Source organism: Pistacia vera, unplaced genomic scaffold (assembly GCF_008641045.1).
Source record: "Pistacia vera cultivar Batoury unplaced genomic scaffold, PisVer_v2 Contig1450, whole genome shotgun sequence".
Taxonomy (NCBI): domain Eukaryota; kingdom Viridiplantae; phylum Streptophyta; class Magnoliopsida; order Sapindales; family Anacardiaceae; genus Pistacia; species Pistacia vera.
The window spans coordinates 1-13243 of NW_022195522.1; the positions used below are offsets into that span (position 1 = coordinate 1).

At 34.6% G+C, this 13243-nt stretch overlaps 1 protein-coding gene across 1 annotated transcript; it reads right to left on the reverse strand.

The window, feature by feature from the left end:
• Positions 1 to 189: 189 nt before the first annotated feature.
• LOC116123826 (separase-like) lies at positions 190 to 12657 on the reverse strand (the record flags this gene model as incomplete). The annotated part of the gene is given in 20 exon segments (XM_031409559.1): positions 190 to 428; positions 694 to 796; positions 1090 to 1327; positions 2778 to 3608; positions 3723 to 3846; positions 3965 to 4225; positions 5748 to 5837; positions 5923 to 6273; positions 6367 to 6504; positions 6647 to 6757; positions 6877 to 7098; positions 7247 to 7363; positions 7442 to 7735; positions 8884 to 9009; positions 9147 to 9252; positions 9746 to 10242; positions 10346 to 10480; positions 11245 to 11352; positions 11427 to 11604; positions 12065 to 12657. Coding segments are annotated over 20 exon segments (4862 nt in total), but the record flags the coding sequence as incomplete, so codon positions are not given.
• Positions 12658 to 13243: the final 586 nt, after the last annotated feature.

Genomic DNA, 13243 nt, shown 5'->3' on the forward strand with positions numbered 1-13243 from the left:
CAAAATGCAATACAATTAATGTATGTATGCATTCTTCCTTTTGGAAGGTCTCAGTGCCAATTAAATTTTAAAATTTGAACTATAATATTATTTAACTTACGAAAATTGTCCATGCTAAAAAAGATTTAAACTTATATATCAAAAGGATAGGTAGCTTCAAAAATAAATAAATAAATTTTAAAGATGTACAAAAATTTTGGGAAAATGGGACTAGTAAATTGCATGCTTACCTCAACATCCAGAAGGAGTTGGCCTTTATATCTGCAACTTATGTTTGATAGGAACTGGTAATTAAGATGAGTACCAAGTGAAGCTTGATGGAAAAAAGAAGCCCAATGACTTTCAGATAGTACTTTGCAAGAAGATGAAAGAGAAAAAAGCTTGCTTGAAGAAGAAAGTATAAACACAACAGCAAGCAATCTAGAAACCTGTTATATTTATGAGAAAGATAAAAAAAAAATTATCATCAGCAAGAATTACATAGAAGGCAAGATGTAAAGGAAGAGAACAAGAGAGTATTAGTGATCATTATATATACCAACTTAAAATGGAGCACTCTTAAGAAGTCGTTAATGCTAAAATCATGACAAAAACAGGTGTTCTCATATGAAACAATCAGAAGAATGCCTCTTCTGAAAATTTTAAGCATGTTTGATGGTGTGGCATATAGCAATTAGAAAGCAAGGTTCTAACCTTCTGAAAAAGAATGGGAACCTCACGGCAGAGCACAAAGGCTATCATCAACCAAGGAACTATTTTCTGCAACTGAATGTGAGACAAATCACAGCAAATATTCCTGCTGAACAAAATAAACCAAGCAAAAGGCAAAGGAATTAATTGCTCACAAAATTGGCTTATAAAGGAGCTATTGGGGCTGAATCAATTATGAAATGTCTACTTGTTAATAAATAATATATTGGTGATGGTTCTAACTTCTCCAACTATTACACCAAAAATGGTCTTCTTTGATGGTGTTATCAGAAGAAATTGAGAAAGATGATCCCTTCTAAATTATAAATTAAAATATAGAAAACAACTTCCTCTTAAAATGGATAGAAAAGAGACAAATTAGTAGCTAGAGTTAAATACCTTGTTTTCGTAGAATGGTAATCCTTCAAAGACAACCAACAAATGTTGTAAAGTACAGCCGCACGCTCAACAGCAAAAACATCTCCTGAGTACTCCTTACCAATTAAATCAAGAAGAAATGTTGGAGGAAGAGAAGAATGGGTATGGCAGAATGAGTTTCTGCTGAATAGGACAGATAGGCTTTGTGAAATAATTTCATGTGCCTCGTGAGCTTGATCACGATTTCCTAAGCATTTTCCTGAAATAGTTGAAAGATATATATCAAGAAGGAATAAAGAAAATGACCTTAACATACGGAAATGATTATGATTTGGTCCATTATCTGGGAAGGGAAACAAACAAAAGCATTTCATAACCACACATTAGCACAAGTGTCCACATGAACATGTGGGAGTGGATGTGTGTGCGTATATCTGTTTGTACAGACATCATCGTCACCTCTTATGCATGTTTTCCAGTCTTGCCTTCACTCTCCCACTGTCATACCTGACAATAAATTGTCATGGTGTGTATGCCAAATCACATACACAACACAACTACCTTTACTTTTGTAAACTTGGTCATCATTGATTTCTCAGCATTACCTGGAAAATTCAATTTTGTTTGTGGTACAGCCGTACAGGCAAGAAAAAAGGGTACGATCATTTGTGAAAAGGAATAAAACATGGTAACATCATTAGCTATTACAGATAAACAGTCACTTTTAAGTACTCAGTACTCATCCGGGTAGCTTTACTATGATGTGCATACAAAGGGACATCCAATGTAATGATTGCACATGCATCCTCTTGCTAAGAGAGCTTATTCAGGTATATACTGTATACAAATAAATATGAAAAAACCTATTACCATTCATTGAACTGCGACAAAAAATTAAGGCTGAAATGATTCTCATTATACAGCATGACATTCTTCGACAACCTACTACCTTATTGGAAAATCTCTAAAATTTGGACAGAAACCACAGTAACATTGCACCATACTGTTTATAAACCATAATTTTCAAATATCCTTTAAAGTCTAAACCAAACGCATGCAAATACAAGATATGTCACTAAAACTACATAAAAGAATTGATTAAAAAAATATTCTAGATTGACAAAAAATACATGAAACTTCCTAGTTTGACAAAATCAATAAACAAATTGAAATCTAGTTACGATTAATTTACAATTTCAAGCAAAAAAAATATAATACTAATAATCAAAATCAAAAACCTAAATACTCCAAACATTTTAAACTCCTCTCTTTATCTGACGGCATTTGTTGCATATATATTAAAAATTATTTTCAAATTAGTTCCATTATGTACTCCTATTTTGGTAGGCATTCACCTCCACTAGCCCAATCATTTCATTCTAAAACTCCTAAAGGATTACCTCTTTAGTTTAACTAATCTTGAAGAAATATGTACATTATACTAAGACAATCTTGACCATGGAGACTATGTATCTATGTGTATATCGAAAGCAAATTAAATACAGTTTTCAAACAAGAAAGAGTTACAAAACCGCTTTTATTTGACATATAGGCACTTTCAGTTCTTTAAAATTTAAATATTATAAAGTTCTGTCACTTTTTCGTATTTTCCTCTAAGAATGAATCATGGCTTATATCTAATGTCTTGTGTGCAAGGTTCGTAGCATAAACAATTACAGCAAATTTATAATCTGCGGTAGCAACCATACCTATGCCAGTAAGTACTCTCAGTGAAAGACGCCTGCGAATAAATTCCCACTTTATATGTACAAAATTGTCTAGTAACCCAGATTCAATAACTTCCACACGAAGGCATTTCCAACACTTCATTTTATTGCAAATGCAAGTAGCTTCACACCCAGTATCAACAATACAACTTTTTGTCTCCAAGACTGACTCCCTTTGACTAAGAGGATTTGAAAAATCAGATGAAGTGTTGCCTTTGGTATGTTTTGAAAGGCCTGCTTGCACCTCAATGGAACCATTTACACATTGGTTTTGAGAAGATCGGTATTTGGAACGCGTAATCCTTGAATTGGACTCAGGTATCAAAGATTGATCTTTTAGCAAGGTTGTTGGTGCATTCTTCAGCTTTCTAGACTTTTTCCCCTCCATCTTGGCAACTGACCCATCCCTTGTAAGAATTTCCATTGTATCTGGATAATATATGGAAGAATCAGAAAATGTATTGCTAGCCACATATTAATGATTTTGTACAAAAGGTTTCTTAAGAAATATACTCTCAGAGCTTTCTCCTTCAGGAAAACTGATTGAATTTTTCCACTCAGAAAGATTTAGTTTGTCTAACGCAGATTTGTAAATATTTTCAGCATGAGATAATCTTTCCATCGAAGTATTCCCAGTAGCACCATCAAAGAGGCTGCGGGATAAATCACCAAGTTGCTGATCAACAGTGACTTCCAGCATCAATCTGCACTTTGAGCAGGAGAAATTCTTGCCACTCTCCACCAATATCTGTTTAGCACTTTTAAGTTCTTTTTCTGCCAGATCCCAATGCTGTTTCTTACGGTATAGTTTACCTAATCATATTTAAAAGTAAAAAGTAAGCTAAAAAATGTGTTTCTTTCTTAGAGAATAAAAAATAGTCAGACAAGCATTTATAAATAGGGACTTATACTGGTTAAATTCCATACCTAGGACAGATGAAAAGGCAACTATAAATAGTGGCAAACTTTGTAAGTAGGAGATGCTTTTTCCCCATAGTAAGAAGCTTTCAGCCTCAGTGCCATTTCCAACTAATTCATGGACAATTCCAACCTGATTGTGGAAGGACAAAGAACCAACTCACAATATTAAAAATAAAGAAGGGGTCTCTGCGGAGTAAAAATTAGAACATTGATTGGAAAATTGATGAACCAGAGAAGATAAGCCAAACCTGGAGAGTGCTTTCAAGATAACATTGTAGGACATTCCATGGACTAAGATAACAATCATCCACATTCCACGAAGTAACATCAAAAGACCAAACTTGACTAGTAATAGATCTGGTTACTTGGAAATCTTTACAAGCATAAGTTAGCTTCTGCATGAGGTCCCCTGCTTCATGCTTTTCAACCTGCCGGTCACTAGAATATGAAAATTTCTCTTGAAAGAGTTGAGTACGAAGTCGGTGGGCCTCTTTGGCATATGAAAGAGCCTAAATTATAAGTAAAACTTGTTAGAAAAGTCATTTGGAAAAAATTAATAAAAGTGATAAATATAATGACGCCAATAAGTTTCCACATGAAACTTGTGAAATTGAAGATGGAAACATATCTAAGAATTCAAAACCAATCAATAACTTTCAGGAAATTTTAATAATTGGAACAACTCAAAAAAATTTAAACCAAAAAGGAAAAAAGAACTGTTGTCATTGTAATCATGATCCCAAAACCTGTTTCAACTTGTTATTCTACTTTTATTTGTAAGGCAAAAGAAACTACAGGGGAAAAATATACGATCCCTCTAAATGATGCAGAATCAAAATTTTACTAGTAAATTTATGCAATATATTGTTCTTGGAATTTAGAGATAAGTCCTATTATTAATTTTTAGATTAATTGTAGTTCAGATTAGTTTCTCCTATTTGAGTAGGGTATAAACGTCAGGAGTCAATTTATTATTCTTTTATTTTATTTTTATTTTTTTGGGGTGCTTTTAGGACATCGCCATCCACTATAGAGGACTTAAGCTATTAGTTTTCACCACACTCTCTTTGCTTCAACACCTACCCCCTTCCTCTTCCTCTCTACTCTCGTTTTCTACATTCTTACTGCTCTCTCTCCTTTATTTTCCCTCTCTGTCCTCTCTCTTATTTTTAGCCTTAGTCATGAAAGACCCGAATTGTATATGGATGAGACATGCTATGCTGAAAAGTAAGAACTTAGGCCCAAAACTAATAAACAAGAAAAGGTAGTCAATCATACTACTCTATAAGCTAAACCAATAGTGGCATTTTTTCATTAATTCAATGAACATGAAATCCAAAATCCAAACTTCCAAAGTAGATTCTTTTTGGCCATAACAGAAATATATGGAATCCAAAAACAGTAGTATAATATGTAAGGTTTAAAATAGGTTAGAAGGTTCCAGTCTAGAAGTTTTGAACAAAAATGCAAAACAAAAACTGTGACAAAAAGAATCAAACATTTGTAACTATTTAAAAAAAAAAAATTCCACTCTAAGAAAGATACAATCTCAACACCATTGTCATGTAGCGAAAATTGAAAACAACAAACAACAAACCAACACATACAAGCACATAAGTATTAGTCTTTTGGCAGCATCCATTTGAAATTAGTCAAATTTGCACTTAGACGCTTTACAATCATCCAATTTTCAATTTGCTTGCCACTAAGCCTTTATAAGAGGAAAAAAGGGGAAGCCCTATCCTAATGTGATCACAAAAAGTTAAACTCAGATCAACAGCATAATAGGGAATTACATAAAAATTCATAAAATAATGGAGTCATACATAGATGTCCCACACATATGAAATAAAGGACTAGCGCTTCCACTCCTCTTGACGAGTGTTGGAACTACTTAGACAAGTCAGAAACAGACATGCAACCATAGATAGAAAAATTACATCTATTTTCTAGATCTCATGCACAACATCTTTTCAGAAAGAAAAAATCTTCAGGTAACACAAATTTGAAAGTAAATCTAACGCTGGTTACCTCAAACAGTTGTCCCTTTGCAGTGAGTCTTTCACACAAGTCATAGTAGAGATATCCAACAAGGAAAACAGAACGAGGGGGTAGAGAAACCTATAAGGACATTGACACTTTACATCAATAAGATACCACAAAGAAGAGATCAATAAACAAATGGTGCTAATTGGGAAAATCTTACGCTTGAAATGAGTTCAGAAGCAGCCTCTTTCACATCAGCAATTGTGATGTATGGTTGATTAGGACTTTCACAAATATCAGCAAATAAAAGTGAGAGATTCTGTTGGAATCCAACTACTAATGGTTGAGATTCCTTTAAACAGCATACCCAAAAATCAATAGACTTGGAAATTTCACCACATTGCTCTGCTAAGTTCATGAGAAACCCCTCATTTACAGGTGAAATGCAAAGAGCATGACTAAGCCTTCTACTTTCCCAAAAAATGGACAAGCACTTTTCCAATGGAACATTCTTCCATTTTAAAAATCTAATCATCAGTTTATATAAGACATTGTGAATTTCCATACAACCCTGATAATACAAAAGAAGATAAGGTAATGTCAAAAATCAAGAACACTATGCTTCATTGCCAACCAACATCATCCAACCAGCTCACAAGCTTACCTTCACTGATAACAGATCACCTACATTATACAATAGTAGCATTGTATTCTCCGTGACTATATTGCACTCATCATTTGTAGAGCAAATGGATATGCTCAACCATTGATTTAAGGCAGAATCAATATCTTTGATGACTTGCTATTTACAACAAAAAACAAGCATTAATTCAGTCAAAACAAATACTTCAATTCCAAATTTATCCATGGGTACCAACTGAACACACAAAACAATTAAGCATTAATTACTCAATCCTGGGGACTAGCCTTTTATGCATTAATACCTTAGAGTTTGGTTCAGCTTCCTGGGTACATAGAGCACGTAAGCAATATGCCACAGCTAACAGATGACAAAGCAAAGTTTCACGTCTACATATGTCTTCATACATGTCATTCTGTTTCAAAGACTATTTCCAGTTAATCATAAATTCAACTCAAAAAGACAAGAATTCACAACTAAAATTGTATCAGCTGGGTAGAAATGAGAAGACAGAAAATGAACTAAGTAAATCACCATAAACGATATTGCTTCTGACAAGCAGTGAATACAATCCTTCAAATATTCCCTTCCCATGGCCCTTAATGTCCTTGCTTTTTTGAGTAAAATTCTTGATTTCTGTAACCCACTATCTTCTGTATTGTACACGTTTTGCAAAAGGATACTTATAATTTTCATTTGCCTTCTTTGACACAACTCTGGGCCCAAGGGATTCATTTCTTCATATGCATGAAGCTCCTAAAAAGTTGGAGAACAAAAATGTAGGGTAAACAACTATTGGTTATGGTAAAGGGACAAAAGAAAACCATACATTAGTATCTAACAAGAAGCATTATAACAAAAAGTCCTGAAATAAATATATAAACATCCTACAAAGGGACCAAACCTGCTCTAAAATGATGCCAAGTGTCTTCTTTGACACTATTCCAGAAGATGACAGCAAACTGTATAAAGATGGAGCAACATCCTCTACATCTACATTCTCACGAAGTTTACATACTATCTGACAATCAATCAACAATCAGGCTATAGATAAACAGAAAATATAGTGAAGATACTTGGAGGGTTTCTCACAGGTTACCTTAACCCAATTTTTCACCAAAGGCATAGGACCTGGCAGCACTCTAAACAAATTGCCAGCAACAGACCAATTTTCAAGACTCTCAACAATTACTTTTTTCATCTTATGACTACCAGACTGATGGAGAAACTCCAAAAGGAAAGCACTTCTTGTGCATGCCTCATTAACAAAATCAACAATAGCACCTTCAGACAGATCATGAAGGGAAACCTCTGATTTCTGTATAAACAATTTGCATAGAAGTACTACACAAGTCCATGAAGCTCTACAACATAATTTGAACGCCTTTGAAGCCTACAAAGACAAATCAGATGATTCATATAGACCAAACACCTTAAATGCAAAAGAAAACACTACAAAATATATTACAGTTCAAGTTGATTAGACAAGACAGGAAATATGTGCATGCATGTTTATCAAGAATGAACTCTTCTTCCCTATCCTCTACGTGGATCTCGATGATGATAAATCTAAGTCAGTCATTAATTCTCTTTTTCAGGGCTCAAATCTACTGCATCCTCATTGTCCATGTTCACATTGATCTATCTTTCCTATCCCTCTTCCTGTTCTATTTCATACATGTATTAAAAAAATTGAAAAATTATCTCTTTCTTTCTTACTTTTCTCAGTGAGAGGTTCCAGATTCAACTAAAATTCGCATATATACCTATTGTAAACACAAAACCCAGGACTAATAGTGGTTGGAAAGTGTAGACAGGAATTTGAAGTTTCTGTAAGCTAGAAAAATTTGCTTCTTTGATACTATTCACTACTTCTAAGACCAGAAATGTATTTATAAGATCATCAAAATAATAACATTTGACCAGTGAAAATACTCTACAAAGCCACAAGGAGGCATGAACTGCTATTACTGTATTCTCTTTCATGGCTTAACAAACATGTCCATAAATGAAGTACCAAAAATTTGGAAGCCTTTGTGAAGAGTTGAGCTTAAATCTAGTCAACTAAGGGTTGATCTTATACTTATCAATTTACCAGCAAATTGATTTTGTACTCTATCCTGGCAGCAGACAGCAAATGCATGAGCAGTTTCAGAAAAGGATACCAAACAAAATTCTGAAATTAGTAATATTACTGATTAACAACCAAAGTAAATTTCAATGTATGCACAAACAATGTTAAGAAAATAAACAGAAGGAACTAAAAAACCATAAAAAAAAATAAAAAGCTACTATGGTAACCATTTCTTTGTATCCCAAGGCCCAAAACAACATAACTTCGAAGTGAAATAGTTCAAACTTGAAACAAACAATCATTCATAACAAGCCACCAAACTGAGACCAAAAAAAAAAACTTTGCAAATTAACCTTACAATAAAGTGATATTGTTTTTCATTCTTGTAAAATAGATCATGATTTTGAGGGGAAAAAACTAACATCATAAAGAATACTAATCAAAAGCACATTGCTCCATGAAGTTACCTCTTTCACTTGCTTATTTTTGTACAGAGATACACCAATATTGTAAAGAGAGGCATAAACATATTTTAGTCCCTGAGGTTCAATCCATTCACTGGCAATGATGTTCTTAATTAGACGAGAACTCTTCTGGAAAAGAAAAAGAAAAGCTAATGAATAATTTGGAAGAATATATACTACTTCATTCCTGCAATGATTACAAAAACGAAGTTTGCATCAACTGACCAAATTTCAGCCATCTTAAAATCACAGAGTAAGAACACCACCTTCATCTTACAATTTGTTCTGATTGAAAGAATAAAAGCAGCCACAGTCACAGTAAGTACTGTCTTGTTATCATCAAATCCATCTTTGTCTCTTTCAGATGTATAGCTGCACATAGAAACAAGAAAAAGTTTCAAGATTTGTAGACACACTCAAGAATGTGACAAAAGATCTCAAGTATTGATTTCCAAATATTGACCTACACCAGTTTCAGCATTATCCATAACTTGGAATAATTTCATACTCAAGACTGCTACCATGTATCATCATTATTTCTTTATTCTTTTTTCTTGCAAAAATGTTATAGAACTGGCCTTTCGAGACTCTTTCATCTAGGTCTTAAAAAGAGTACCAGATTAAAAAAAAAATATATCGGAAATTATTCCTAGCATCAACAGCAGTTGATTAGTAGAAGTAGTAAATTTAACCCAGAATGCAAAATTAAGATCCATTTTACAGACCATCACCATCCTATTTTGTCATTTGAAAACCAAAGTTTTTAATATTAAATGCACACTAGAACTCTTTTGGTGCACAAATAGCTCCATTTATAGCCATAAAAGCAAACAAATGTTGATATGGGACATCAGAATTCACTTGCCTGTGCCAAAAAAGAAAAGCATCAGAAAGCTGATAAAACGCATCCTGAATACTGCAGAGCTGTTCATGACCCGGAGTACTTTCAATTTCAGAAACTATCTCTTTTTTCTCTGAATTAATTTGCTCAGCAAGTGGCTGGCACAAGAATTTCAATGCATTTAAGTAAGACAGCATAAAATCCTCTCTATTTTTCTGCATCAAAGTTATAGTAGATGCCTCATGATTAGAATTTGTCGGTAAACATATTTGACTGAAAGACCCCTCATATTCAACTCTAGATGACACACAATTCTCTTTGCAGCAAACAGAAAAGTAACTTCCCAATGAACCAAGCAAAGTGGCCAATTTGTGTAGTCTGTCTCCATCATTAAGCAAAATTCTGATTGCAAACTCCTTTTTCGCACCTCTAGAGGAAGTCAAATCACCACCAGTACCATAGTTGGTAAAGTACAACCCAGCAGCATAAAGCCTTAAAATCAAATCAACAGGTGTCATAACCTGCCAATCGAGTTTAACTTTAAATTAACATACAAAAATATCTTCACTAAACAATGGTATGGCATACCATGCTATAAGACCCATAAATAGCAGAACAAGATACCTGAGGTAAGTCACCTGCTATGTTATCTAGATGTCCTGCAACAGTACCACAAAAAAATGTACATGTGGCACGACATTTGTAGGCACAATACGATACGAGTTCAACCAGCTCAATTCCACTGTTACCTAATTCAACCTGCCAAAAATTAAGTACTAATGTTGCAATCACTCTGGGATTTGAATTAATAATGTTGCATCAAGTAAAATATAGAAACCAGCATATTGTCCCAACTTAAAACCCATAACATAAAAGGGCCAAAGCATGCTCTCTCATGTGTCATACAGTTAACTTGATGAAGAAGAAACCCCAAGGAATGAAAAACTGAAGGACCATACAATCAGAATGAAAAGTAAAGTACCATACGGTTAGAATAAGAAAACTTTTCAGGAATGAGACATCTAACACAACAAGAGAGCAATGAAGAAGATGATATAATTCAAAGAAGGTAAGGATATCATCCAAGCATCAATATCCTTAAACATCTTTCGCTATTCAATCAAATTCATATAGCAATTAGATTTAGATGTCTTACTAAAATGCAAAGTAGATATCTAAATAAGGGCAAATTTTCTCCTACATCTTGAAATAATGTATTCCCTATAGCCTCAATCATACAAACAACCCTAATGAGAGACATTTTCTAGACTCAGTCCCACATAACCAAAATAAGACTTAAGAAATGTCAGCAAAAATTCATGCAATACCAAGAAAAGTGGGTAAATTATCATGTTCATTATACCTATATTGTACCATATTATTGAATAGAATTCAAAAGTATTGTGAAGATAAATCATAGAAAGAAGTAATGCTAGAGTTACTTTACATGACAGCAGATGCATTATTTAAGCACATTTCTTAACAGTTAAGAATCTTCTCGTTATAAGACTGCTTTACTTTACCTTGCAGTGAGAGGCAACAGAATCCAAGACACAAAGTATTATTTCGATGATAACCGAGTGCTTATTCTCCTTTAGTGAAAACAGAGATGCACATATCCAGCGAGAGAACTGCACATGGTAGATCAATTACAACATTTTCTAAATATATATATAATACTGTAGCTGGGAAGTAAACTAATTACCTTGTAAATTTGATTTTTCATTGATGCCTTTGCATACTCAGTCATTGTTGCCAAACAAAATTCACTTACAAAATTTCCATTAAAATGCATTAGCTCTCCGACCAAAAAATGAGTGCATTTACCCAGATAAGACACGAGTACCCTATGCAACTTCTCATATGCATTTGCATCTATTACCCTGAAGAATTCAAATTTCATTAAATCAATCAGTCAACTAATCATCTCAGTCTGAAGTCTTAACAACCAAATTATTCCTTCTTACATTTGTAAACATCAACTTTTATATAATTTGGCAAGTAGCAACTAGAATAAATAACTTGTAAATCTTTAATAGACATACACAATTATCACTTTGAAACCGAAATCAATTCTTTCGGGACCTTAACAGAAGCAATTTTCAATTCACTCTCAAAAACATGAAAGGCTACATTAAAAATTGTGAGCCCAAACAACAATGATTAATGCAGGTTCAATACATATACAAAATCCCCATCTATACTAGCTAGAACCCCTTCACCGGCTCTTCTTTTCTTAAACACACAAACGCAATTTCAAGTTTAGTTTCTTCCAGTTCCAACATTACAAATCACACAATACCTACACACAAAATAAAACATTATCTTTCAAAAAACAATAACCTGAACCAGTGCCTTGCCTCTTCAACCAACCCAAGCACTCTCCTGTAAACTTCACCATCCTTCCTCTGCCTCATCGCCGCACACTTAACCATCACCACCACAACCTCCACAAACACCAACGCAAACTCCGCATCACAAGATTTTCCATCAAAATCCACACTCCTAAGCCCCTCCAAAACCCGAACCCCCTCGCTCTCTGTGTCCTCATACTTCTCCCAGGCCTCCAAGCAGCGCACTAACCTCATCCTCTGCAGCTGAATGGAGTAAGGCTTGCCCGCCAACTGCGACGACACCAAGTCCAAGCAATTTAAGCAAAGCCTATACACATCGAAGAGCTCAGACACGAGTTTTTCGTCTTTGGAATGTGCATTGGCATTGGAGATGCGTTTGGGGAGAATAGAGAGGGATTTGTTGAGGAAGGAGAGGAATTTTTTGGCGAGGGATCGAATTAGGGTTTTGTCGTGCGGATTTTTGAGATCTGATAAGGGGCGGAGATAGGAGGAGAAGAGAGAGAAGATAGGGGTTGTTGAATTACAGGATTCGAGTTTGGAAAGGAGAGAAGAATCGGTTGAAGTTGAAGATGAAGAGGCCATGACCAGAGAGAAGAAGAAGAGTGTGGAAGAAGAACGTGAAAATGAGGGAATTTTAATTTATGGGCGCCAAGAGGTTTTTCAAACTGCGACCCCTCAGGTTTGATCAAATAACGTAATTTCCCTAATAAATTTCCTTGGGCCCCTTTGGTACACAATTTTTCCCTACTTATTCCCTATCCTACCCAAAATACACATTTATTTCCTTACTCTCAAAATATTATTCTATTTTATTCAATTCCTTTTAAACCCCCTAGGTTTGTTAATTTAATTAAACACCAAAAAAAAAGAAATTTAGAAATTGACAAAAACACCCCCACCAACCCACATTTGCTAGATTCCGACTACTACAGTCGGAAGCTGGCCAGAATCTGATATAATGGCATACTACCGGCTGGATCTGGCTGGTAGTGCGTCGATTTAGCCATTGACGGTCAAATCTTTGGTCATAGCCAGTCGTTGACCATCAACGACGGTCATATCTTTAGTCGTTGTTGACGACCAAATGCGGCCAGATCTAGCCGTAGATCTAACCTTTTCTAGTCAAATCCACTGTGGATCTGGCCAAAAAATGTCATATTGGTGCACG